Consider the following 27,838-nt stretch of genomic DNA (forward strand, 5'->3'; position numbering starts at 1 on the left):
AATCAGAACATGGAAGTACGAAGTACGAATCTAGGAAAATTGGAAGTTGTTCAAAAATGAAATGGAATGCACAAAGATTGATATCCTAGCCATCAGTGAGCTGAAATGGACTGGTATTGGCCATTTTGAATTGGACAATCATAAGGTCTACTATGCCAGGAATGACAAATTGAAGAGGAATGGCATTGTTTCCACTGTCAAAAAGAACATTTTAAGATAAATTCCGAAGTAAAACGCTGTCAGTGATAGGATAATATCCATAAGCCTACAAGGAAGACCAGTTAATATGACTATTATTCAAATTTATGCACCAACCACTAATGTCAAAGATGAAGAAACTGAAGATTTTTACCAACTTCTGCAGTCTGAAATTGATCAAATGTGCAATTAAGATGCACTGATAATTACTGTTGATTGGCATTTGAAACATGGGAACAAAGAAGGATCACTAGTTAGAAAATACAGCCTTGATGATACAAATGACGCCAGATATTGCACCGTAGAATTTTATGAGAATGACTTCTTCACTGCAAATACCTCTTTCCAACAACATAAATGGCAACTATACATGAGGACTCTGCCAGATGGAATACACAGGACTGTATCTGTGGAAAGAGACGATGGAGAAACTCAGTGTCATCAGACAGAACAAGGCCAGGGGCCAACTGCAGAACAGGCCATCAATCGCTCATATGCAAGTTCAAGCTGAAGCTGAAGAAAATCAGAACAAGTCCATGTGAGCCAAAACACAACCTTGAGTATATCCCACCTGAATTTAGAGACCATCTCAAGAACAGATTTGACACACTAAACACTAATGACCAAACACCAGATGAGTTGTGGGATGACATCAAGGACATTATATAGGAAGAAAGCAAAAGGTCACTAAAAAGACAGGAAAGGAAGAAAAGAACTAATCATCCCCCAAGATGTGATGTGATGTGATTAGCCAATCAAGTGTGAGGGGATTAGGGTGGGATACAACACCCTTACTCAGGTCGCAGCCCAGATCCAATGTAAGGGGAGTTTCCCTGGGGTATGGCCTGCACTACCCTTTATCTTAAAAGAGATAAAACGAGAGAGAAATAAGCAGAGAAGGAGGGACCTGACTACCACCAAGAAAAAAGAGATGGGAACAGAGTGTGTCCTTTGGATCCAGGGTTCCTGCTCTGAGAAACTCAGACCCAGGGGAAGACTGATGCCAAGATACATGTAGATCTCCAAGGAATGCCCATCTCACAGATGTTGAGACAAGGACCTTCCTCCAGAGCCAACAGAGAGAGAAAGCCTTCTGGAGCTGGCACTCTGAATTTGGACTTCTAGCCTTCTCTAAACTGAGAGAATAATTTTGTTTGTTAAAGCCATCCACTTGTGGTATTTCTGTTATAGCAGCACTAGATAACTGAGACACATACTTTGGAAATGTTACCAGGAGGGACTAGTTCCTGGAGAAGGCCATCATGCTTGGTAAAGCAGAGGGTCAGAGAAAAAGAGGAAGGCCCTCAACGAGGTGGACTGACACAGTGGCTGCAACAATGGGCGCAAACATAATAACAATTGTAAGGATGGCGCAGGACCAGGCACTGTTTTATTCTGTTATATGTGGAGTGGCTATGAGTTGGAACAGACTCAACAGCACCTAACAACACAACAACAATGAAAAGAGGTCTGGCCTTTTCCCTCAGCTTCTAGGAGGTAATCTCTAAGCCCCTGGGATGTCATTTCTGATAGGAGTATCTTTGTTTACCTGGGGACCATGGGTCATGCTAGATTGTCTAACAATATGGTTTAAAGACTGAGACTGGCCACAACAGATAGTATTTAGGGTTGGGGCTGACTGTGCCAGAAAGACCAACAATGCGATGTAGGGTGGGGGTTATGTGGTATCAGTTGACCTCAGGAGGGGCTGGAGGCTGAAATCAGCCATATGGGCAATCAGTCATGCCTATGTAATGGAGCCCCAATAAAAACTCTGGACACCAAGGCTCAGGTGAGCTTCTCTGGCTGCCAGTACTCCATGTGTACTGTCACACATCAATATTTGAAGAGTAACACTGTCCTGACTCCATGGGAAGAGGACAGTGGAAGCTCTCATTCTGGTACTCCTCTTAGACTCTGCCCTATGTGCTTCTCCTCTTGGTTTATTTTAATCTGTGTTCTTTCCCTATTAAAAACCATAACCATAAGTCTAATAGCTTTCACTTAATTCTGTAAATCTTTCTAGCTAATTATAGAACCTGAGGGAGGTTCTGGAACTTGCTATTTATCATAATATGTCTTGGATAATTCTATGACTCTTTAAAATGATGTGCATATAAAACTTTGATAAAAATAAAAACTAAATTCAGAAAAAGAAAAGGAAGCAAGCAAGCAAGTAAGCAAGCATGCAAACACAGGCTATGGTGCCAGAAAGCATGAGTTCAAGTATCTGGTTCTACCACTTACCACTAACATGATCTTTGAGCAACTATCAACAATATGCTATGAGGCCATACACGGACATGAAAACTTGGAAAATAACAAAACTGGAGTATTCCAATGAATATTACATATTAAATTCGTAAAAGCAATTTAAATCACTGCTATTAAATTTATAATCAGTTTAAATATTTAAAAATATTTGATTTTAAATTAGATTTTTTATTTCTTAAATATATGCATTTAATCATTTGAGCCTTAAACGCAATGCAAATAGCTTTTAGTGTTCCTCTCCATGAACAAAAGCCTCTTGGACATTACAGTATCTGATCAATAGTTATAAGCATCTTCAAGTCAGGGACTGTGTTTTATATGTCTTTATGTCATTAACTTCTGGTACAGTGCCTAGGGAGAATGTAGTAGGTTCTCAATAAATGCATTAATAATAATAGCAATTATAAAAAAACAACAAACAAATAAGTCAAACTCCAGTCTTCCTTACCTGCTTTTTTCTTCCCCTTCTGACCTGGGACTGGTTCTATGCTGTTTTGGCCTTTTCTCATTAACATAGCAAGTGACGCATCATGAGCTCTGAACAGGTCCACAACCTCATGTAAGGCAACATCTGTTATCAGATCACAGCTGAGGACCAGCACATCTGTCTGTCAAATGGAAAACGGGAAAGTCAGTATCTCAAAGGATCACAAAAATCATCACAAAATAAACCTATAATGTTTTAGTTGTAAACACAAACTGGACAATGGCTTTCAAATCTTTTCATAAGCAGCGGAACAAGTAGTAAATAAAAACCGGGTTGTTTAATTGAACTGTACCGGGAGAGTGTCTGGAATCTCTACCTCCTCGTGGGCCTTACTAGACAGTCCCTGAAGCACCTCTGGAACCCTCAGTTCTAAGTAACAGAGTCTGAAAACCACCACATTGTCTATAACTTTGGAATTAATGATCTTAATATATATATGGCAATGGGTATATATATACATCCTTTTATAATTTAAAAAGGATTTTTACATAGTTTGATGATTCAATATGGTTATGAAACATCACTTTGCTTTAACAAAAAAAAAACAAAAAACAAACCCAAACCTGTTGCTGTCGAGTCAATTTCGACTCATAATAGCCACCCAAAAGTCAGAGTAGAACTGCCCCATAGCGTTTCCAAGGAGTGCCCGGTGAATTCAAACTGCCAACCTTTTGGTTAGCAGCCATAGCTCTTAACCAATACACCACCAGGATTTCTGCTTTGCTAAAGGACTAGGAAATAACAGGATATATATAATATAATGGTTCACCCTTAAAGAACTAAGTCTAGCTAGTAAACAAACAATAACAATCCAACCTCAGGTATATACAAAACACTCTTTTAATCTTTATAACACTCCCATGGGGATGGGATTGTTATTATTAATATTATTAGTTCCCATTTTTATAGATGGGAAAAGTCAGGCCTACCTACCAAAGTGCCTGGAATATGTTGTTGTTGTTAGGTGCCATGGAGTCAGTTCTGACTCACAGCGACCCTATGCACAACAGAATGAAACACCGCCCAGTCCTGTGCCATGTTCACAGTCATTGCTACGTTTCAGCCCACTGTTGCAGCCACTGTGTCAACCCATCTCATTGAGGGTCTTCCTCTTTTTTGCTGACCCTCTACTTTACCAAGCATAATGGCGTTCTCCAGGTTCTGGTCTCTCCTGAAAACATGTCCAAAGTACGTGAGACCAAGTCTCGCCATCCTTCTAAGGAACATTCTGGCTATACTTCTTCCAAGACAGGCTTGTTCGTTCTTCTGGCAGCCCACGACATATTCAACATTCTTTGCGAACACCATAATTCAAAGGTATCAATTCTTCTTTGGTCTTCCTTATTCATTGTCCAGCTTTTGCGTGCATACTAGGCTGAAAACACCATGGCTGGGGTCAGGCACACTTTAGTCTGCAAGGCGACATCTTTGCTTTTAAACATTTTTAAGAGGTCTTTTGCAGTAGGTGTGACCAACGTAATACGTCATTTGATTGTTTGCTGCTTCCATGGGTGTTGATTGTGAATACAAGTAAAATGAAATCCTTGACAATTTCAATCTTTTCTCTGTTTATCCTGATGCTGCTTACTGGTTCAGTTGTGAGGATTTTTGTTTTCTTTATGTTGAGGTGTAATCCATATCAGAAGCTGTAGTCTTTGATCTTCATCAGTAAGTGCATGAAGTCCCCTTCACTTTCAGCAAGGAAGGTTGTGTCATCTGCATCAGGCAGGTTGTTAATGAGTCTTTCTCTAATCCTGACATCCCATTCTTCTTCATATAGTCCAGCTCCTTGGATTACCTGGTCAGCATACAGATTGAATAAGTATGGTGAAAAGATACAACCCTAACGCACATCCTTCCTGATTTTAAACCACACAGTATCCCCCTTGTTCTGTTCAAACAACTGCCTCTTGGTCTATGTACAGGTTCCGCATAAGCACAATTAAGTGTTCCAGAATTCCCATTCTTCAAGATGTTTTCCGTAATTTGTTATGATCTACAAAGTGGAATGCCTTTGCATAGTTAATAAAACACAGGTAAACATCTTTCTGGTATTCTCTGCTTTCAGCCAGGATCCATCTGACATCAGCAATGATATCCCTGGTTAGACATCCTCTTCTGAAACTGGCTTGAATTTCTGGCAGTTCCCTGTCATGTACTGTTGCAATTGCTTTTGAATTATCTTCAGTAAACTTTTACTTGCATGTGATATTAATGATACTGTTTGATAATTTCCACATTCTGTTGGATCACCTTTCTTTGGAATGGACACAAATATGGACCTCTTCCAGTCGGTTGGCCAGGTAGCTATCCTCCAATTTTCTTGACACAGACACGTGAGCACTTTCAGGGCTGCACCCGTTTGTTGAAATACCTCAACTGATATTCTGTCAACTCTTGGAGCCTTGTTTTTTGTCAGTGCCTTCAGTGCAGCTTGGACTTCTTCCTTCAGTACCATCAGTGCTTGATCATATGCTACTTCCTAATACGGATGAACGTCAATTCTTTTTGGTACAGTGACTCTGTATTCCTTCCATCTTCTTTTGATGCTTCCTGTGTTGTTCCATATTTTTGCCCACAGAATTCTTCAGTATTGCAACTCGAAGCTTGAATTTATTCTTCAGTTCTTTCAGTTTGAGAAATGCCAAGTCTGTTCCTCCCTTTTGGTTTTCTAATCCTAGGTCTTTGCACATTTCATTATAATACTTTACTTGGTATTTTGCAGTCACTTGGAAATCTTTTGCTCACTTCTATCACTTCAACACTTCTTCCATTTGCTTTACTACTCTACATTCAAAAGCAACGTTCAGAGTCTCTTCTGACATCATTTTGGTCTTTTCTTTCTCTCCTGTCTTTTTAATGACCTTTTGTTTTCTTCATGTACGATGTCATCCTACAACTCGTATGGTCTTTGGTCATTAGTGTTCAATGTGTCAAATCTATTCTTGAGACAGTCTCTAAATTCAGAGGGTGTTACAGATTGAAATATGTCCCCCCAAAAATGTATGTCAACTTGGCTAGGCCCTGATTCCCAGTATTGTGTGATTGTCCACCCTTTGTCACCTGATGTGATTTTCCTATGTGTTATAAATCCTACCTCTATGATGTTAATGAGGCAGGATTAGAGGCAGTTATGTTAATGAGGCAAGATTCAACCTACGAGGTTAGACTGCCTTTTGAGACAATCTCTTTTGAGATACAAGAGAAGACAGCAGAGAGGCAAGGGGACCTCATACCACCAAGAAAACAGTGCCAGGAGCAGAGCGCGTACTTTGGACCCAGGGTTCCTGCACTGAGAAACTCCTAGAGAAGGGGAAGATTGATAACAAGGACCTTACCCCAGAACCTACAGAGAGAGAAAGGCTTCCCCTAGAGCTAGAACCCTGAAATTGGACTCCTAGCCTCCTAAACTGTGAGAGGATAAATTTCTGTTCTTTAAAGTCATCTACTTGTGGTATTTCTGTTATAGCGGTACTAGATGACTAAGACAGATGGTACACACTCAGGGTTGTACTTTGGCTCTCGCAGACTTGTTTTCATTTTCTTCACCTTCAACTTTAACTTACACAGGAGCAACTGATGGTGTGTTCTTCAGTTGACCCGTGGCCATGTTCTGACTGATGATATTGAACTTCTCCATTGTCTTTTTCCACAGATGTAATCCACTGGATTCCTGTGTATTCCATCTGGTGAGGTCCATGTACATAGTCGCTGTTTATGTTGGGAAAAAAGGTATTTCTTTAATGAATAGGTCATTGGTCATACAAAATTCTACCATGCGATCCTCTGTGTCGTTTCTACCAACAAGGCCATATTTTCCAACTACTGATCTTTCTTCTTTGTTTCCAACTTTTGCATTACAATCATGAATAATTATCAATGCATCTTGATTGCATGTTCGATCAATTTCAAACTGCAGAAGTTGATAAAAATCTTCAATTTCTTCATCTTTGGCATTACCGGTTGGTATATGAATTTGAATAGTCGTATTAACTGGTCTTCCTTGTAGGTGTATGGATATTATCCAATCACTGACAGTGTTGTGCTTCAGGATAGATGTTAAAATGTTCTTTTTGACTTTTAATGCTACACTGTTCCTCCTCAATTTGTCATTCCCAAAATAGTAGACCATGACCATCTGATTCCACATGGCCAATACTAGTCCCTTTCAGCTCTGTAATGCCTAATCTACAGGTATTCCATTTCATTTTTGACAACTTCCAGTTTTCCTAGATTCATACTTCATACAATCCATGTTCTGATTATTAATGGATGTTTGCAGCTGTTTCTTCTCATTTTAAGTTGTGTCAGATCAGCAAATGACGGTCCCGAAAGCCTGACTTCATCCAAGTCATTAAGGTCGACTCTACTTGGAAGCTGGAGCTCTGGTGGCTTAGTGGTTACGAACTCAGCTGCTAATCAAAAAGTCGGCAGTTTGAATCCACCAGCTGCTCCTTGGAAACCCTATGGGGCAGTTCTACTCTGCCCTATAGGGTTGCTATGAATCGGAATCAACTCGACAGTGACAGTGTCTTTTTCTTTTTTTTTTTTGCTCTACTTGGAGGAAGCAGCTATTCCCCAGTTGTATTTTGAGTACTTTCCAACCTGAGGGGCTAATCTTTTGGTTCTATATCAGACAAAGTTCTCCTGCTATTCATAAGGTTTTCACCAGCCAATTTTTTTTTAGAAGTAGATTGTCAGGTCCTTCTTCCTAGTCTCTTAGTCTGGAAGCTTTGCTGAAACCAGTGCACCATGGGTGACCCTGCTGGTATTTGCAATATTGGTGGCATAGCTTCCAGCATCACAGCAACACTCAAGCTACCACTGTACAACAAAGTGACAGATGAGTGGCAGCCTGGCACATAGTAGCCATTTAATAATTGTCTGACGAATGAATAAATCAATTAAGAAAAACTTTTTTCCACATGGCAGGTTTTCTAATTACAATTCTGGAAATTCAGCTTAATTACAAATTATTATGGTAGTTACCGTTTACCGAATGGTTACTACTTGCCAAGAATTGTGATAACACTTTACATGTATTATCTCACTTAATCTTCACAATAACCTTATGCAGTGAACACTATTATTATTTGTACCTTACAGACTAAGAAACAGGTGTATAGAAGTTTTGTAATTTATCTAAGGTCTAATAGCTAGAAATGGCTATTCATATAACTAAAGAATCTGCATGACTGAGAAGTGTTTAAAGATGTATAGTTTCACTTGAAGACCCATTTAAGGGAGGTTCTAGTCCACAGTATTGGGTACCAGACAGACCTGACTTTAAAGTATTATGTCCAGCTGGGATATCAAATTTTAAGGGTAACCCTGATAAACTAAAAAATATCAATAAAAAAAGTGATCAAGATGGTGAAAGAGCTGAAACCGACAGCTGAAAGAACAGTTGATGTTCAGTAGGAAAAGATAATATTGTATGTAGGGGAGACAGTAGGCAGGACAAAGAGTGGTAGGTAGGTTAAGAAAGAAGAAGGTAATAGCACTCTTCAAGTGTTTGACAGTCTGAATGAAGAGCCAAATTTTACCTGTAGCCCAAGAGCAAAACTAAGAATGATAGGTAATACATGCATGGAAATATTTTTGGTTTACTTCTATCAATCTATACATGGAACCCTGGTGGTGCAGTGGTTAAGAGCTCAGGCCGCTAACCAAAAGGTCAGCAGTTTGAATCCACCAGCTGCTCCTTGGAAACTCTATAGGGCAGCTCCACTCTGTCCTGTAGGGTCACTATGAGTTGGAATTGACCAAATGTCAATGGGGTTTTTTTTTTTTCTATCAATCAGAGCTAGTCAAAAAGAATAATTCTGTAAGATAATGAGCTCTCCATCATTATAAGTGCTCTAGCAAAAACTGGATTATCACATGGCAATGATTTGTTTAACATTTATTGAGCACTTACACTGCCAGGCCGTACAGTGGAACTTGGAAGGAACCTGAACTAGAAAGTATTAAGTGTGAGCGGATAAGTGAGTCTACTCAATATATTTTAAACAAATTTCTACCCAAACATTCTCCTATTATGTTTTATCATAAATGCAGATAATGAGGTCCAAAAACAACTGGAAAACAAATTCCTTAAACATAATCTTAAATCATCTATAGCAATGTTTCTCAGTAGTACACTTAAAATTTCCCAGAGGCACCTCAGAAGAAGTCTGGTTCCCTGCTGCCCTTCCCGGTTCAACCAGGGCTGCTACTCTTTTATTTTCTAGGCTTCTGTACACACAACCTGTGGGCTGAAAAAAGGGTTCTGTTGCTTTAAAAAATTATTCTAAGTTCAGAAATAAAATTAATATCTACATGGAAATTTTTCTAAGTGGTTCCAACTCTCCTAAGATTTTAATTTAAAATCAAGATTCCTGCCTTGGGTGGGAAAATTGATGATTTCAACTCACATTCTAACAGAATAGATTTCACATAAAGAAAAGGCTCATGTTCACTCAGAAAGTGAGGCTCAACCATTAGAATGCCTTGTCTTATTGCCTGAAATTTCTTATTCTGAATGTAGAATCTATACCATCATTTCTTTTTCTATATATGACTCATTATCTATAGTCAAAACAATTCCTTTCGAGGGTCACTTAAGGTTAAGAAGTTCAAATTTGGATTTTCTCTACTCCTCTGTTTAAAGCCTGTATAACTCTTTCTGGATCTTAACTGTGAATCTGGGAAAAAAAAAAAAAAAGTTCTTGTAAACATCTTAGGAAAAAACTCCTAAGCCTGCAATTCACTATCCAGGAACCACCAAACACTAACAAATCAGCCCACATAGAGGCAAGCTAAGGAAGAAACAGTCTGCAGAAAGACAGGGGACATGTGGCCATTACTAAAAACATCCATACGATTGTCACTAAAGCAGTATAGAAGTTGCTCCATTTCATCATAATGGAAAAGACAGTTTGCTGAAGAAAAATCTCCTTTCTATTTTTCTAACTTTCTCTGATAAGATGACTGATTTTGTAAGTTGGCTGTTCTACAATAAATTGAATCATTAAGTGCACTCCAAAGTATAGGCAAAGACCCTAATGCTTCTGTGGCAGTGACAACATTGTCTTGGAAAATAAATGCTGTTATCATTTAATGTCTGCAAAAGTACTTAAATCTGTCAGTATAGTGAATACCTTACAAGTCCTGCATAATTGTGAACAGGCTTTTAGATGACTTTTTGCAAAACTGAATGTAAAATCCCCAAGGAGCACCAGGAACAGGCCCCCCTACCCCTCAGGATGTCTGGTTGCCATCTGCTCTTGGTGTGAAAAGAAAAGCTAGGTCTGAAAGGGCAGGGCCCAGGATACAGACATACAGACGGAGGTGCTGTTTCATCAATCCCTCTCCTGACTCTGTTCCCAGAAAACGTACCATGTAAGATTCACTGAGACCAAACAAACTGCCATCCTCTTTGGAACCCTATCAGTTCCAAAGGAAAGTCTTTGCTGTCTGATTGATCAATGTACTTTGTTTCCAAAGCTGGAAATCCTAGAAGAAGAAACAAAAGCCTGAAAGGAAAAATAAATCTCTCTTACTTTTTTTACTTACACCTTCATAATACTATTTTTCTTTATATTTTTATAAAAGGTGCAATAAAAAGAAAATAAATGATCACTGCTTAGATTTTTATTCTAAAAAATGTAAAGCAGTCTAGAAATGTAAATACTCTTCTACTAAGTGGAGCCCAGAGGGAGAAAGTAGAAAAACTGATAAGTGCCAGAGAGGTATTCTTATCACATGTGATCACAAGCCATGAATAAACATGGACTGTTCGGACTGTGAAGCAGCTGTATATCTGAAATGCAATCAACCTGATAGCTCCTTAATCTCACCAACCCTCAGCTGCCTTGTGTTTCATGGGACCAGTTCTGTTCTAACTGCAACAGTCTTTTCTTCCACAGTAAACCAACTGGAATCTCCCTACTCCCTACTCACTCAAAAGTCCTCAGTATGCGTCAGCCCAAGTCTGCTCCTAGAGGAGCCACGGCAAGGACAACAGCAAAAAGCACAACTCTGAAAGACAGCAAATGTGTGCACTGTTGATAAAGTGGAAACACACAAGGTCCCCAAGGGAAGACAGCACTTTGAGGACATCAGGAATTTGAAATTCAAGCTTCTGCCACTCGGACATGGCTAAAGCAAACAAATTAAGCTCAGAAACCAAATCACCAAGCCATGGCAAAGCACAGAAATCTCTCATTTTAAGAACATTTTCAATCAAGTCAAAACCACTAGAGGAAAAATGCAAAAACTAAAACTAGAGGAAAAATGCAGAAGTTAAGTCAGAAAACCGGAGGTACATGTGCATGGTGGTGATGGTGGGGTGGGAGGTAGAGACCTCCTGGGAATAGGCTCTTTTCCTGGCAGCTGTTCTACAACAGATTGTTATAAATAACAATCTGGCAAACAATTCCCTACGGCAAAGAGAAAGAAAAACACACTGACTGCCCTGGAAAAAAAACTGTCAGGGCAAGGTAACTACCATGCCTTTACCTGCCCAGCATTTCCCCAAAAGCTGGCTATGGTCCAAATCACCATGCTGCACTCCGCCCCTGCACATATGCAACTAATGAATTCAGCTACTTGGTGTGACTAAGAATGGTCACAATTTATATTTTCCTATGTGGATCAGTCTCAATCCATTCCCCAACAGTAGTTATGCGCTTTGATAAACACCAATGGCTACCTGCAATGGAGACCTCGCTAGGCTCAAATTCTGCTGAAAGTACTTGGAAAAGATTCCCAGTCTGCAGTCCCAAAAGTGCACAGCATATTCAAGGGCCAACTGTCACTTTGTATTCACTGAAATTAGGGCAGTAGGTGCAAGAAGGAGTTACCAAATCAGTGTGCAAGTAAGAAAGGTGATAATGCTTAGGCTCAGAGCTAAACACCCTTCCTATGTTCCTTAGCTCCATCACAGTGTCATCATCATCCAGGATCTGAAGTTAGAAACCTCGCCATAGTCCTGCAGTCTTCCCTCTCCTGCCAGCCCCTTCATTCCAACATCTCCCTGGTTGCCAAGTCCTCCTCTCTTATCTCTACTGCACTCCCTTAATTCAGGCCTCAAAATCTTTTTCTTAACTATTTTCTTAGGTAGTCTCCCTTGCTTTAGTCTTCCCCTATTCTAGTCCATATTACAATTTCCACTACTTATATATCATTTCCCAGCTTAAAGACACCCTGCAACAGTGGTCTCCAAACATAAAATAAAAATCGAACACTTATCTTACATTTTAAAATTTTATTTTAAATTACATGAATTACTACGATATAATATGCTCATTATAAAACACATAAAAAAAAACAGACATTTTAAAAGGAAGAGAGTAAATAAAAATAACTATAAATTCTAATATTTTCCTCTGGTAGTCCACCCTGCAAGCACACCCTATGGCGGTGGATATACCCTATTTTGGAAACCACTACTCTACGGGATTGATTCAAATTCTTTAGCATGACATTAAGGGCCTTCAAAACATGACTCCACCTACCTAATTCAGCCTTCTCTCCCATAATTCCCGTGTACATAGCCAATATTAACTTGCCAAAATAAACTGCCAAAAATGCATTCTCTACTTTCTTTTCCCACCCCATCACACATTTATCATCAAGTTAGAGAGAGATGAAGCCTTTTTCGAACCATTATAGCATTTATATCACTAATTGGATTACATGTTTGCTTTCCCACCTAGACTTTGAGCTCCATAAGGAGCTCTTTTTTTAATTATTATAATTTTTATTGTGCTTTAAGTGAAAGTTTACAAATCAAGTCAGTCTCTCACACAAAAACCCATATACACCTTGCTACACACTCCCAATTACTCTCCTCCTAATGAGACAGCCTGCTCTCTCCCTCCACTCTTTTCGTGTCCATTTCACCAGCTTCTAACCCCCTCCACCCTCTCATCTCCCCTCCAGAGAGGAGATGCCAACATAGTCTAAAGGGTCCAAGTGATCCAAGAAGCTCACTCCTCACCAGCATCCCTCTCTAACCCATTGTCCAGTCCAATCCATGTCTGAAGAGTTAGCTTCGGGAATGTTCCTGTCCTGGGCCAACAGAAGGTCTGGGGGCCATGACCACTGGGGTCCCTCCAAGCCTCAGTCAGACTATTAAGTCTGGTCTTATGAGAATTTGGGGGTCTGCATCCCACTGCTGTCCTGCTCCCTCAGGGGTTCTCTGTTGTGTTCCCTGTCAGGGTAGTCATCGGTTGTAGCTGGGCGCCATCTAGTTCTTCTGGTCTCAGGATGATATAGTCTCTGGTTCGTGTGGCCCTTTCTGTCTCTTGGGCTTGTAATCACCTTGTGTCCTTGGTATTCTTCATTCTCCGTTGATCCATGTGGGTTGAGACCAATTGATGCATCTTAGCTGGCTGCTTGCTAGTGTTTAAGACCCCAGACACCACTCTTCAAAGTGGGATGCAGAATGTTTTCTTAATAGATTTTATTATGCCAATTGACTTAGATGTCCCCTGAAACCATGGTCCCCAGACCCCTGCCCCTGCTACGCTGGCCTTTGAAGCATTCAGTTTATTCAGGAAACTTCTTTGCTTTTGGTTTAGTCCAATTGTACTGACCTCCCTGTACTGTGTGCTGTCTTTCCCTTCACCTAAAGTAGTTCTTATCTACTATCTAACTAGAGAATGCCCCCTCCCACCCTCCCTCCCTCCCTCTTCTCGTAACCACAAAAGAATGTTTTCTTCTCAGTTTAAACTATTTCTCAAGTTCTTATAATAGTGATCTTATACAATATTTGTCCTTTTGGAACTGACTAATTTCACTCAGCATAATGCCTTCCAGGTTCCTCCATGTTATGAAATGTTTCACAGATTCTTCACTGTTCTTTATCGATGCATAGTATTCCATTGTGTGAATATACCATAATTTATTTATCCATTCATCCATTGATGGGCATCTTGGTTGCTTCCACCTTTTTGCTATTGTAAACAGTGCTGCAATAAACATGGGTGTGCCTATGTCTGTTTGTGTAAAGGCTCTTATTTCTCTAGGATATATTCCAAGGAGTGGGATTGCTGGATCGTATGGTAGTTCTAGTTCTAGCTTTTTAAGGAAGTACCAAATCGATTCCCAAAGTGGTTGTACCATTTGACATTCCCACCAGCAGTGTAGAAGTGTTCCAATCTCTCCACAGCCTCTCCAACATTTATTCTTTTGTGGTTTTTTTGGATTAATGCCAGCCTTGTTGGAGTGAGATGAAATCTCATTGTAGTTTTGATCTGCATTTCTCTAATGGCTAATGATCGTGAACATTTTCTCATATCTCTGTTAGCTACCTGAATGTCTTCTTTAGTGAAGTGTCTATTCATATCTTTTGCCCATTTTTTAATTGGGTTATTTGTCTTTTTGCAGTTGAGTTTTTGCAGTATCATGTAGATTTTAGAGATCAGGCGCTGATCAGAAATGTTATAGCTGAAAACTGTTTCCCAGTCTGTAGGTAGTCTTTTTACTCTTTTGGTGGAGTCCTTGGATGAGCATAGGTGTTTGATTTTTAGGAGCTCCCATTTATCTAGTTTTTCTTCTGCATTCTTAATAATGTTTTGTATATTGTTTATGCCATGTATTAGGGCTCCTAACATTATCCCTATTTTTTCTTCTATGATCTTTATCGTTTTAGATTTTACATTTAGGTCTCTGATCCATTTTGAGTTAGTTTTTGTGCATGGAGTGAGGTATGGGTCTTGTTTCATTTTTTTGCAGATGGATATCCTGTTATGCCAGCACCATTTGTTAAAAAGACTGTCTTTTCCCCATTTAACTGTTTTCAGGCCTTTGTCAAATATCAGCTGCTCATATGTGGATGCATTTATGTCTGGATTCTCAAATTCTGTTCCATTGGTCCATATATCTGTTGTTGTACCAGTACTAGGCTGTTTTGACTACTGTGGCGGTATAATAGGTTCTAAAATCAGGTAAAGTAAGGCCTCCCACTTTGTTCTTCTTTTTCAGTAATGCCTTATTTATCCGGGGCCTCTTTCCCTTCCATATGAAGTTGGTGATTTGTTTCTCCATCTCATTAAAGAATGTCATTGGGATTTGGATCAGAATTGCATTAAATGTATAGATCGTTTTTGGTAGAATAGACATTTTCATAATGTTAAGTCTTCCTAACCACAAGCAAGGTATGTTTTTCCACTCACGTAAGTCTCTTTTGGTTTCTTGCAGAAGTGTACTGTAGTTTTCTTTGTATAAGTCTTTTACATCTCTGGTAAGATTTATTTCTAAGTATTTTATCTTCTTGGGGGCTACTGTAAATGGCATTGATTTGGTGATTTCCTCTTTGATGTTCTTTTTGTTGGTGTAGAGGAATGCAACTGATTTTTGTATGTTTATCTTGTATCCCGATTTTCTGCTGAACTCTTCTATTAGTTTCAGGAGTTTTCTTGAGGAGTCTTTAGGGTTTTCTGTGTATAAGATCATGTCATCTGCAAATAGAGATACTTTTACTTCTTCCTTGCCAATCTGGATGTCCTTTATTTCTTTATCTAGCCTAATTGCTCTGGCTAGGACCTCCAACACAATGTTGAATAAGAGCAGTGATAAAGGGCATCCTTGTCTGGTTCCCGATCTCAGTGGGAATGCTTTCAGGCTCTCTCCATTTAGGGTGATGTTGGCTGTTGGCTTTGTATAAATGCCCTTTATTACGTTGAGGAATTTTCATAAAGAGCTCTTTTATGTCCCAGTGGTTCAACCTAGTGCTGACAAATAGACGTGAAAGTTCTCAAAAAATTTACCTTTTTGTCAGAAAGCTCTAGTATGTGTCCCATAAAAACAAGGAGAGTAAACCAAGGAAAAGCAAAATATGTTTTCTAGGCAAGAAGGCATTAAACTCAAGGAAGAAGCCAAGAGAATCCTCAGGACGATGGTAAAGGGAGATCACAGGATGATAGCTGTCTCTTTTCCTTATTCTGTACACTTAATCAGCTCTACCTTCAACATATGTTTTGAATTTAATTACTTCTACTACTATTGTTCTAGTCACAGTCAGCATTATCTTAACCTAAACTACTGAGATCATCTCCTGACTGGTTTGCCTGATTCCATCCTGTCCTACTATGGCCTTATTTTCCAAATAGCAGCTAGAGTTATCTTTTAGAAGTATAAATCAGATGATGTCATTTAATACTCTCTAAAAGCTTCCCAATAAAATAAAATCTAAACTCCACATCCTATATGATTTGGTCTTCTCTTAACTCTCAGGCCTTGTGTATTACCATTCCACCACTCAATTGCTACATTCCAGTCCCATTGGGCTTCTTGCTGTTTTTCAAACATGCCAAATTCATCCCTACCTCAGTGTCTCTGCACTTGCTATTCTCTCTACAAGGTAAGATTTTCTTCCAGATCTTCTTATGGCTCACTACCCTACATCATTAGAGTTTCTTTTCAAACGTTATCTCCTATCTAAAAGAACTCTCCATCCTCTCCACTACTCTCTATCCCTTTATCCTGCTTTATTTTTCTTCTTAGCACTGCTACCATCTGAAATTATTTATTTTTTTACTTATTGTCTCTCCCTCTCCTTTATGGAGTAGCTCCATGAGGGCAGGGATTTATTTATCTGGTTTACCACTATATTTCTAACACCTAGAATAGTGCCTGGCATACAGTAGGTGTTCGATACTTATCTGCTGAATAATGAACAAATGAATATTTTAAATATGGATTAAATACAAGCTTGGAGAGGATTTATAACCTCACCCAAAGTGACACAGCTAGTGAGTGGCAGAAGACTAGAATCCAGGTCTACCTGCCTTTATGAAAGCCAAAGGTCTATGTTCTTTTTACCATACCACCCTGCCTCTTCACCCCCTCATCCCAGAAAAAAAATCCTCCCCCTGGAGAATCTACTTGGAGTAGAGGGCCAGCCGTATCAGTAAACTTAGGGCTTGTTGGGAACTTACAGATGCAAAAAAGAGTGAACACAAGCAGCCAATGCCAGAATCTCTCTGGTCTATAATCACTGAAACTCATCCTTAGGCTCACATAAACACCTGTTACTATATTAAAGAAATAAGAGCTTGTTCTAAATGTTTACAAAGAGCTTGCCTCCATCTGTCATTCATTAATTTAACAAATACATACTGAGCATTCTTTCTGTGGCAGGCCCAGATCTAGTCCTTGTCTCACAGTCTAGTGCAGGGAGATGACAAATAACAGGTAATTTCAATTTCTTATGCAAGTACAGAAAAATGACACCTAATCCAGTCTTAGAAGGTCAGGGAAGGCTTGTTGGAGCAGATGATGACTAAGTTAAACCTAAAAAACAGTTGAGTGACTTAGGCTATTTCAAATGAACTTCCTGGTAATGGTGACAGATGCTCACTGACTTCCCACAAATGGCAAAGGACAATTCCACCAGTCGGGCTGTAGTGTTATCTTGGATTCATAGCAGCATCAGATGGCCCTACCCAGAGTTTCAAAAAATCTAAGCCATGTAGGCTGCTTGTCGCCCAAAAGTAAAGATAGTTTGTGATGACAACCTGGGTTTTTTTTTTTTTTATCACAGTTCTTAGCTATCACCTTTCCTTCTACCTTACAGCCCTTTCATTTTATGAAAGGGTCCCTACGGGAGTAGGAAAATGACTCAAAAGGATCAGGCCCTAACACAGGAGCTTACACGTTTGCTGGTTACCAGATGAAGCACAGGGCTACAGAAGTCCCATCCCACAGATCAGTTTCAACATGTAGCAGTCTGTGAGGGGGTAAGATGAGAACACTTCAAACTTGTGGATCCATATACTAAGTTAGTACAGTCAGGAGAAAAGTTCCATTGAGATTTGCTGGGCGGCGGGGGGCGGGGGGGAAGGTTCCAAAATTCTTCTTCCAACTTGTTTCTGCCATAATTCTTGGGCTTTCACTATACCACCAGCGGGCTCAAAGAAGGGATCATCAAAGATGTCCTGAGGTCCTTCTTGGCAACCACAGACCACCAAAGCAGTCATAAGGAGAAACGCTGCCACTTAAAAAGGTCTTCGTGCAAGTTGAGACCAAGTTCTCAAATCTTCCCTTAATCAAATTGCATTCATTATTTTTAGCAGATAGAAATCTGCCAAAAACAAATCCTTGGGCAAAATAAGAGGTTCTAGGAGTGAAAGACAGATTTGTAATTTGATAAAGACATCAAACACGCAATTGAAAATAACTTGCAGTTAGCTTTTTGAACATCTAAAAATAGCACATATGCTCAATTTTTCTAATAAGCTGTCTCCTGGATGGGGATTTCATTGGCATAGTTTGTTCTTTGTTGTAGCATGTTAGCTGTTTCATAAGACATATAACAATAGTCTTTTTCCTACATCAAAGGACTAAATAACTAAACCTCTAACAACTACTGTGTATCATTATCCCTATTTTCTTGGTTGTAAAACTGAGGCAGAGGGTAAATGAAGCTTGCCTGAGGCCAAAGAAAGATTCCTGTCTAGATTAAATACAAACATTATCAGCTTTACAATTTCTAAACCAAGAGAAGCAATGAGACCTGCAATATAAGATAAATGCTTTAAACATAGGGTACAGAGCTCTGCTAAAGCTTCTTAAATACATCTCACTAACCTGTTCTCAAAGCATGTATCTAAAGAATAACTGCATTTTGTTTCTAAAGCACAAAAATGGCACAAATGGCTGATCATTTCAAAGGAACAACTCTAATGTGGACCAGGTTCAACGCCCAAGAAGCCCACCAGCTTTGCTTCATGTGCTGAGTACAGACCACACCTTAACTTCACCAGGATTCTTGCTCATGTGGCTCTAGACACAGGATGGAAGGTCTTCCTATAATACTTAATTTCTTCTCCACTTGGAGAAAGATGCCTGCAAGCAATAGCTGCACACTTGAGATATGGATGCTATACAGTTTCTTGAGTCTTGTTAGCAGATTTGCTAGTTTTTAAATATGTTTTACACAAAAATACTTAGAGTTCTATGCATACTAAGAGCCACTGAATTACATTCTTTAAAAGAGTTCTATACATATGTATGACTATCTAATCTACACACTAAATTCTACATATATGTATCCCACAGACTCTAAAAAGAAAAGAATAAAGTAATTTGGAAAATGTGAGACCAACTAAACCTGGTCTTATGCCAAGGGTCTAGACTAGAGTCAGAGTGGATTATAAGTGCTACTGAGGCTTATCTTCTGGGGGCAACATAATAGAGTGAAAAAAGCATGGGCATTTGAAATACACAAATGCATCTCAAAACCCAGGCTGGCTTCTAGCCCTGGCTCAGCACCTAACCAGGCATAGGATCTTGGGTAGGTTATTTCAGCTGAGTATCAGGTTTCTCAACTGTGAAATAGAATAATGCCATCTACCTTTTGTAACTGTTCAGAATAGAAATCCAGAATGCCAGACACAAACAGTAAATATGAAAGACTTTCAGAGCAAATGTTCCAGGTAACTTCAAGGAAAATAAAAATTATATCTTCATATAATCAGCTAATGAGTCCCTGGGTGGTACAAATGGTTAAGCACTAGACTAATAGAATAATGGTTGGCAGTTTGAATCTACTCGGAAGTCAGGACTGGCAATCAGCTTCTGAAAGGTCACAGCCTTGAAAACCCTATGGAGCAGTTCTACTCTGCACACATGGGATCGCCATGAGTCGGAATCGAATCAAAAGCAACTAACAACAATCAGTTAATAAAGTTAGGGCAGTTTTTTAGGGATAGAAATTAAAGTTCTGAAGTAATAAATTAATTTCTCAAATGTATTCACTTATAAAGCCGTAGCTAATTTAAGCATCCTCAGAAGTGCTCAGCCGGCTACAGGTAGAGATCTCGTGTGAACCATGGCTGTCACTGCTTACTCCTACACCAAAGTAGTGTCTCTGTTGCTTCTCAGTTCCCTCATTTTCCATCTACTTTCTGTTCTCTCAAATATCATCCAACTTCTAAAAAAAAAAAAGAAAGATCAAATAAAACTTTAAATGTATATAATTCAGGCTGCCACCCAGAAAGAAAAAAAGACTACTAATTATTTAAATAATATGTTTGCTTTCATTTTTAGTATATTTCAGAGAAATATAGACCCGGTTAAAAGTTTTAGAGGTACATATTTATACTGAGTAAGGCCTTCAGATCACAGAATTTGGAACGGAAAATATTCCCTCTTAACTTCCACTGTTAAAGTAGGGGATTTACCAACATTTTCAGATATTTCCTCCTCTTCCCATTATCCCTTCACACCTCCCTACTATCAGCAATTTCTATTCTTCCTAAAAGACTTGATTCAAAAGTCACATTTATGAAGGGTTTCTTCTTTGATAAGCATAGCCCAGCAGTGCTTCCCAATATTCCCCTACAGAGCACCTTGTACTCTCCTAATTCCTTGTTACTATGTCTCTAACCCACTATTGCACTCAAATAAAAATTGAATTTGAATGTAACATATGCCACCTGGCTGTACCTAGCAGACATCTTATCAGCCACTTGGTTACTCAATGCATTTACTGAGACTTTGGCACCTAATGCACAGTCTTGGTGTAGAGTAAGAAAAACAGCTCAGTGAAACAGAATAGCCAGCGTAAAAACATACACACATATACCAGATGTATGACTCTAGAACACTGCAGATCAATGGGGGAAAGAATGGACTATTCAATAAGTAGTGCTGGAATAATGGATCATCTGTAAGTAAAAAATAAAATAAAATTAGATAAGATTGGATCTGTACCTTAAAACACATACAAAATATCAATTCCAAGTGAATTAGAGCCTCAAATGTGAAAAGTCAAACCTTAGAACTTTTAGAAGAGATTATAAGACAATCTCTCTAAAACCTCAGGATAGGAAAATCAAAAAACCAACCCCACTGCCATCTAGTCAATTCTGATTCATAGTACAGGGAAGAATTTCTGAAGCATGACACACAAATAACAAATCATAAAAAGAATGAAAGTCAACTACATTAAATGTAAAAGCTTCTGTTTATCCTAGAGCCCAGGTTGTAGTCTATAAACACCACTCCCCTCAAAAGTCTCCCACTAGGGAACGTAAAATGGTACAACCATTTTTGAAATCGATTTGCTGCTTCCTTAAAAAGCTAGAAATAGAACTACCATACGATCCAGCAATCCCACTCCTTGGAATACATCCTAGAGAATTAAGAGTCTTTACACGAACAGATATATGCACACCCATGTTCACTGCAGCACTGTTTACAATAGCAAAAACATGGAAGCAATCAAGGCGTCCATCAAGGGATGAATGGATAAATAAATTATGGTGTATTCATACAGTGGAATACTACACATTGATAAAGAACAGTGAAGAATCTGTGAAACATTTCATAACATGGAGGAATCTGGAAGGCATTAAGCTGAGTGAAATTAGTCAGAGGCAAAAGGACAAATATTGCATGAGACCACTATTATGAGAACTCGAGAAATAGCTTAAACAGATTAAGAAAATATTCTTTGATGGTTATGAGGGTAAGGAGGGAGGGAGGGAGAGGGTGTTCACTAATTAGTGGACAAGAACTATTTTAGGTGAAGGGAAAGACAACACACAATACAGGAGAGGTCAGCACAACTGGACTAAACCAAAAGCAAAGAAGTTTCCTGAATAAACTGAATGCTTCGAAGTCCAGCGAAGCAGCGGGGCGGGGTTTGGGGATCAAAGTTTCAGGGAACATCTAGGTCAACCGGCATAATAAAATCTATTAAGAAAACATTCTGCATCCCACTTTGAAGAGTGGCATCTGGGGTCTTAAACACTAGCACACGGCCATCTAAGATGCATCAATTGGTCTCAACCCACCTGGAGCAAAGGAGAATGACAAATACCAAAGATACAAGGTAATTATGGGCCCAAGAGACAGAAAGGGCCACATAAAGCAGAGACTACATTGGCTCGAGACCAGAAGATCTAGATGGTGCCCAGCTACAACTGATGACTGCCCTGACAGGGAACACAACAGAAACCCCTGAGGAAGCAGAAGAGCAGTGGGATGCAGACCCCAAATTCTTGTAAGAAGACCAGACTTAATGGTCTGACTGGAACTAGAAGGACCCTGGAAGTCATGGTCCCCAGACCCTCTGTTAGCCCAAGACAGGAACCATTCCCAAAGCCAACTCTTCAGACAGGGATTGGACTGGACTATGGGATAGAAAATGGTACTGGTGAGGAGTGAGCGTCTTGGATCAAGTAGACACATGAGACTATGTGGGCAACTCCTGTCTGGAGGGGAGATGAGAGGGCAGAAGGGGTCAGAAGCTGGCCAAATGGACATGAAAATAGACAGTGGAAAGATGGACTGTGCTGTCTCTTTAGGGGGAGAACAACTAGGAGTATATAGCAAGGAGTATATAAATTTTTATATGAGAGACTGACTTGATTTGTAAACTTTCACCTAAAGCACAACAAAAACTAAAAAAAAAAAAGAAGTCTCCCATTAGGGCTTTTTAGAGAAATATGTTTGAAACTTCAGATCTGGATGCAATGCAATACAAGATACATATCACATATGAAATATTCTTCCCAAAAAAGTCAAAAGTGAATTTAGTCAACATTTAGATCTAAATTCCAGTTTATAGGAAAATACTAGGATACAGAAACAAGTTAAATAATACCACCAAAAAGCAATCAGAAACATCCAGAAATGTGGGAGATTCTACAGGACAAATAACTTGTTTTCTACAGTAAGTCACGGACATAAGGAAAAAAAGTAGATGAGGAGGAAGGGGAATTGTTCTAGATCAAGAGACTAAAAAGTATATAATGTGTGGACCTTTTAAAGACATAAAAGATGAATTTAATAAAAAGAGATGTACATTATATTCAAGGAATGGAAAGACTCAGTATTTATAAAATACCAATTCTCCCAAATTAATCTGAAAACCACTGTAATTCCAATCAAATGCCAAAATGATTTTTCACGCCTGATACCAAAAGTCATATGTTGAAGATGAAGAACCACCAAGACAATTTTTAAGAAAAATAGTAATAATAATAAGTGAGGTAGAGGAGAGTCATCTTACTACAGAAAATTTCTGTAAAGCTATGGTAATTAAAATAATAGGGTATTGGTGAAAGAAAAGTCAACTAGATCAGTGGAACAGACTAAAAAGTTTAGAAATAGTTCCATGTATAAATGAAACTTGGTATAAATCAAGGAGGAAAAATATTAAAAAAACCTTAGAACTTTTAGAAGAGGTTATAAGAAGATATCTCTTAAGACCTCAGGATAGGGAAGAATTTCTAAAGCATGGCACACAAATCACAAATCATAAAGAAAAAGAATGAAAGTCAAAAAGACTTCTTGGACAAATGACTACCCATTTAAAAAAAAAGATAAAATTAGGTAACTATTACATATCATTTACAAATATAAATACTGGTTTAAAGATCCAAATATGAAAGGCAAAACTGTAAAGCTTTTAGACGACAACAGTCTATCTTTGTCATCATTTTAAAGTCAGACACAAAAAGACTGATATAGTCACCCACAAAGAAAATATAAAACTTTTATATGACAAAAGACACTATAAACAAAAAGAAAATAGGGTGATAGACCAGGAAAAGATATTTGCAACCCATATAACTGACAAAGGATTAGTATACAAAATATACGGAGCACATGCAAATTATTAACAAAAAGATAAACAATCCAAACAAAAAATGGGCAAAGAAGATGAATAGGAAGTTCACTGAATAATGAAAATCATCAACATATCTAGCAAAAAATCCTCAAACTCACCGGTAATTAAGAAAATGCAAAATTAAAACAACAATGAGGTATCACTTCATACCCATCTTATTGGTGAAAACTTACAAGTCTGACAATACCAACTATTGGTGAGGACAGAGAGAAACTAAAATTCACACTGTTGGTGGGAGTACAGACTGGTATGATTACTTTGGAGAATAATTTGGGAATACTTAATAAAGCTGGAGATGAACATACCTTACAACCTACATATCACTTGTAGGTATCTACCTTCCCAAAAAGACGACAAAGAAACTGGTGCAGAAACTGGTACAAGGATGTTCACTGCAGCACTACAGTCAGTGAAAGAAATGAAAGCAACCTAAGTGTCCCACAGAAGAGGAATGGTTAAACTCTTACTAAGAACCCAGGTCCAAACTGAAGGGATTGGCTCTGGGAGGTAAGTTTCTGCCAACCTCTTGCCAAGAAAAAAGAGAAGGAAGATCTGTGTACATTGAGTCCTTAGCCAAATCTCATTCCTCCTAACCTCAGTTTTCCCCCTCTGTTCAGCGGATACAAGTAATGGCCTTGCCCCTATTCCTGATCAATCCAAGTATGTCTTCTTCCCTACACCTGGACACCTGAACAATAGTGAAAGGGGGAAAAAAAACCCCACAACTGTTCTAACTACAGCAATTATAAATTTATACCCTTCAGTCTCAGCCGCACCCCTGATGCTGCCTAGATCTGCTTCCTTCTCAGTGTCCCTAGTCAGCTCTTCCACTTTCCAGCAATAATTTTAAAGCTTCAGTACTCTCAGATCCCAATCCTACACCTTCCTCTTTACACACTCTCAACATACAACACTGCCTTCCACTTCATCAAGAAAATAGAGGCATTGGAAGTGAATTATTTTAATTCCTGACTCTCCCTCCTTATTTGCTTTTAAGCCTTTTCTTCCCTCCTGTTCCTTCATTTTAATGGAAGATGTAACTTTCCTCCTGTTTAACCAAGGCTGTTCCTTCATTCCTTCTTGCCTCTTCAGGGACCTTGTCCATCATTTATCCTCTTTCTTCTGTTCTTCTCAACTGGCCCATTTACTCTCTGAAAAAATGTGCAAATTGCTCCCAGCTTAAAATACCCTCAAAGTACAAGAAACTAATAACGGTGATTGCTAATAGGAAGAACAAATGGGTGGCCGGTGGACAAGGGGGAAAGGGAAACATTTCACTTTAAACCTTTTTATACTTTTTGATTTTTGAACCACACTAAAATTATCGATTAAAAAACACCCTTGGGGAGAATGAAGAAAACCAAAGACACGGGAAAAATTAGTCTAAAAGACTAACGGACCACTACTACCACAGCCTCCATCAGATTGAGTCCAGCACAACCAGATGGTGACCGGCTACCACCACTGACTGCTCTGACAGGGATCACAATACAGGATCCCAGGCAGAGCTGGAGAAAAATGTAGAACAAAATTTCAACTCACAAAAAAGACCAGACTTGCTGGCCTGACAGAGACTGGAGAAACCCCAAGAGTATGCCCCCCAGACACCTTTTGAGCTCAGTAATGAAGCAACTCCTGAGGTTCACCCTTTAGCCAAAGAGTAGACAGGCCCATAAAACAATACAAGACTAAAAAGGCACACCACCCTGGGGCAAGGACTAGAGGGCAGGAGGGGACAGGAAAGCTGGTAATGGGGAACCCAAGGTCAAGAAGGGGAGAGCGTTGACATGTTGTGGGGTTGGTAATCAATGCCACAAAACAATATGTGTACTGTTTAACAAGAGGTTAGTTTGTTCTGTCAACCTTCATCTAAAGTACCAAAAAAAAAAAAAAACTCTTAGGAAAAAAAAAAAAACCTTGGTCGTGAGGCTCTCAAGTCTCTCTCAGAGGGCCATCTTCCACCTGTTTATTAAGTATTGCTCTTTCCTTAGGGTCTTTGCACTCTGTTCTTTTCTTTTTTGCAATACTTATTTGTTTTTAGGCTTACAATTTTTTTTTTTGTAAAAATACATATTACACAACATTTGCCAATTCAACGTTTTCCAAGTATATAATTTAGTGACATCAATTACATTAACCATATTGTACAATCATCGTCAATATCAGTTGCCACATATTTCATCAACATCTGACATTTTCTTTACTCTGCTCACTTCTGTGGGAAAGATGGCTCACATTTATAACTTTAGCTTTCATATATAAGCTGATGACTCTCAGATCAGTATCTCTAGCTCAGATATTCCTAAATTCTACCTAAATATATCAACTACCTATTAGATATCCCACTAGAATCTAATTCTTAACAGATCTAAAACTGAACACATCTTTTACTTGTTTATCAATCCATTCATTCATTCAGAAATATTTATTAAACAACTAATAAGTACCAGACTCTGTGCTGGGCACTGTAGATTCTATAATGAATAAGATAAAATTCCAACTCTAGAGGTCCTTGAAGCTCTTAATATTTAAAGTGACTGGTAGGTTCTCTCATCTAAAATAAGAAAATTGCTCCTCAGTCTCCTCTAATCCTACCTCAGTGTGTCAAGAGACAGCAAATCTAGAGGGGGAAACAAATAAATAATACCAATTACAATACACAATGGTTAAGTGCTTGGCTCCTAACTGAAAGGTTGGCGGTTTGAACCCACCCAGTGGCTCCGTGGGAGAAAGACCTGGCAATATAGTCTAGAAAAGCCTATGGGGCAGTTCTACTCTGTCACATGGGGTCGTTGAGTCAAAATCTATTCAATGGCACCTAACAACAACAACAATTTTACTCAGAGATATAGCGGGTTTGATTCCAGATCACCGCAATAAAGCAAATATTGCAACAAAGTCACAAATTTTTTGGTTTCCCAGTGCACATAAAAGTTTTGTTTACACTATAACGTAGTCTATTAAGTGTGCAACATCATTATATCTGAAAAAATAATGTACATACCTTAATTAAAAAATATTGTTAAAAAATGCTACCATCATCTGAGCCTTCAGGAGTAACCTTTTTGCTGGTGGAGGGTCTCGCCTAGCTGTTGATGGCTACAACCGATCCGGGTGGTGGTTGCTGAAAGCTGGGCTGGCTGTGGCAATTTCTTAAAATAAAACAACAATGAAGTATGTTGCACTGACTGACTCTTCCTTTCATGAAAGATTTCTCTGTAGCATGTGATGCTGTTTGTGAGCATTTTACCCACAATAAAACTTCTTTGAAAATTAGAGTCGATCCTCTCAAACCCTGCTGCTGCTTTATCAACTAAGCTTATGTAATATTATAAACCCTTTGTTGTCATTTCATGTTGACAGCATCTTCACCAGGAGTAGATTCCATCTCAAGGAACCACTTTCTTTGCTCATCTGTAAGAAGCAACTCCTCATCTGTTAAAGATGTATCATGAGATTGGCGCAACACACTCACATCTTCAGGCTCCACTCCTAGTTCTTTGCTATTTCCACCACATCTGCAGCTAGTTCCTCCACTGAAGTCTTGAACCCCTCAAAGTCATCCATGAGGGTTGGAATCAACTTCTTCCAAATTCCTGTTAATGTTGATATTTTGACCTCCTCCCATGAATCACGAATGTTCTTAATGGCATGCAGAATAGTGAATCCTTTCCCGAAGCTTTTCAACTTACTTTGCCCAGATTCATCAGAGGAATACTATCTATGGCAGTGATAGCCTTATGAAATGTATTTCTTAAATAACACGAAATTACTCCTTGATTCATGGGCTGCAGAATGGATGCTGTGTTAGCAGGCATGAAAACAACATTGTACCTCTCCATCAGAGCTCTTGGGTAACCAGGTGCATTGTCAATGAGCAGTAACATTTTGAAAGTAATCTTTTTTTTTGAACAGAACGTCTCAACAGTAGGCTTAAAATATTCAGTAAACCATGTTGTAAGCAGATGTGCCGTCATCCAGGCTTTGTTGTTCCATTGATAGAGCACAGGCAGAGTAGATTTATTATAATTCTTAAGGGTCATAGAATTTTCCTAAAGGTAAATGAACACTGGCTTCAACTTAAAGTCACCAGCTGCATTAGTCCCTAACAAGAGAGTCAGCCCATCCTCTGAAGCTCTGGAACCAGGCACTGACTTCTAACTATAAAATCCTAGATGGCATCTTCTTCCAATATAAGGCTGTTCCAGCTATACTGAAAATCTGTTGTTTAGCATAACCACCTTCAT

General features: G+C 38.9%; 1 protein-coding gene across 1 annotated transcript in view; it reads right to left on the bottom strand.

Annotated features, from left to right (window-relative positions):
- The window catches only part of EIF2B3 (eukaryotic translation initiation factor 2B subunit gamma), a 168,852-nt gene that overhangs the window by 109,656 nt on the left and 31,358 nt on the right, over positions 1–27,838 (bottom strand). The window contains exon 4 of the mRNA XM_049879133.1: positions 2,921–3,080. Coding sequence (XP_049735090.1) covers positions 2,921–3,080 — 160 coding nt within the window. The remainder of the gene's footprint in view (positions 1–2,920; positions 3,081–27,838) is intronic.

This window comes from Elephas maximus, chromosome 3, assembly GCF_024166365.1.
Source record: "Elephas maximus indicus isolate mEleMax1 chromosome 3, mEleMax1 primary haplotype, whole genome shotgun sequence".
Classification (NCBI taxonomy): Eukaryota; Metazoa; Chordata; class Mammalia; order Proboscidea; family Elephantidae; genus Elephas; species Elephas maximus.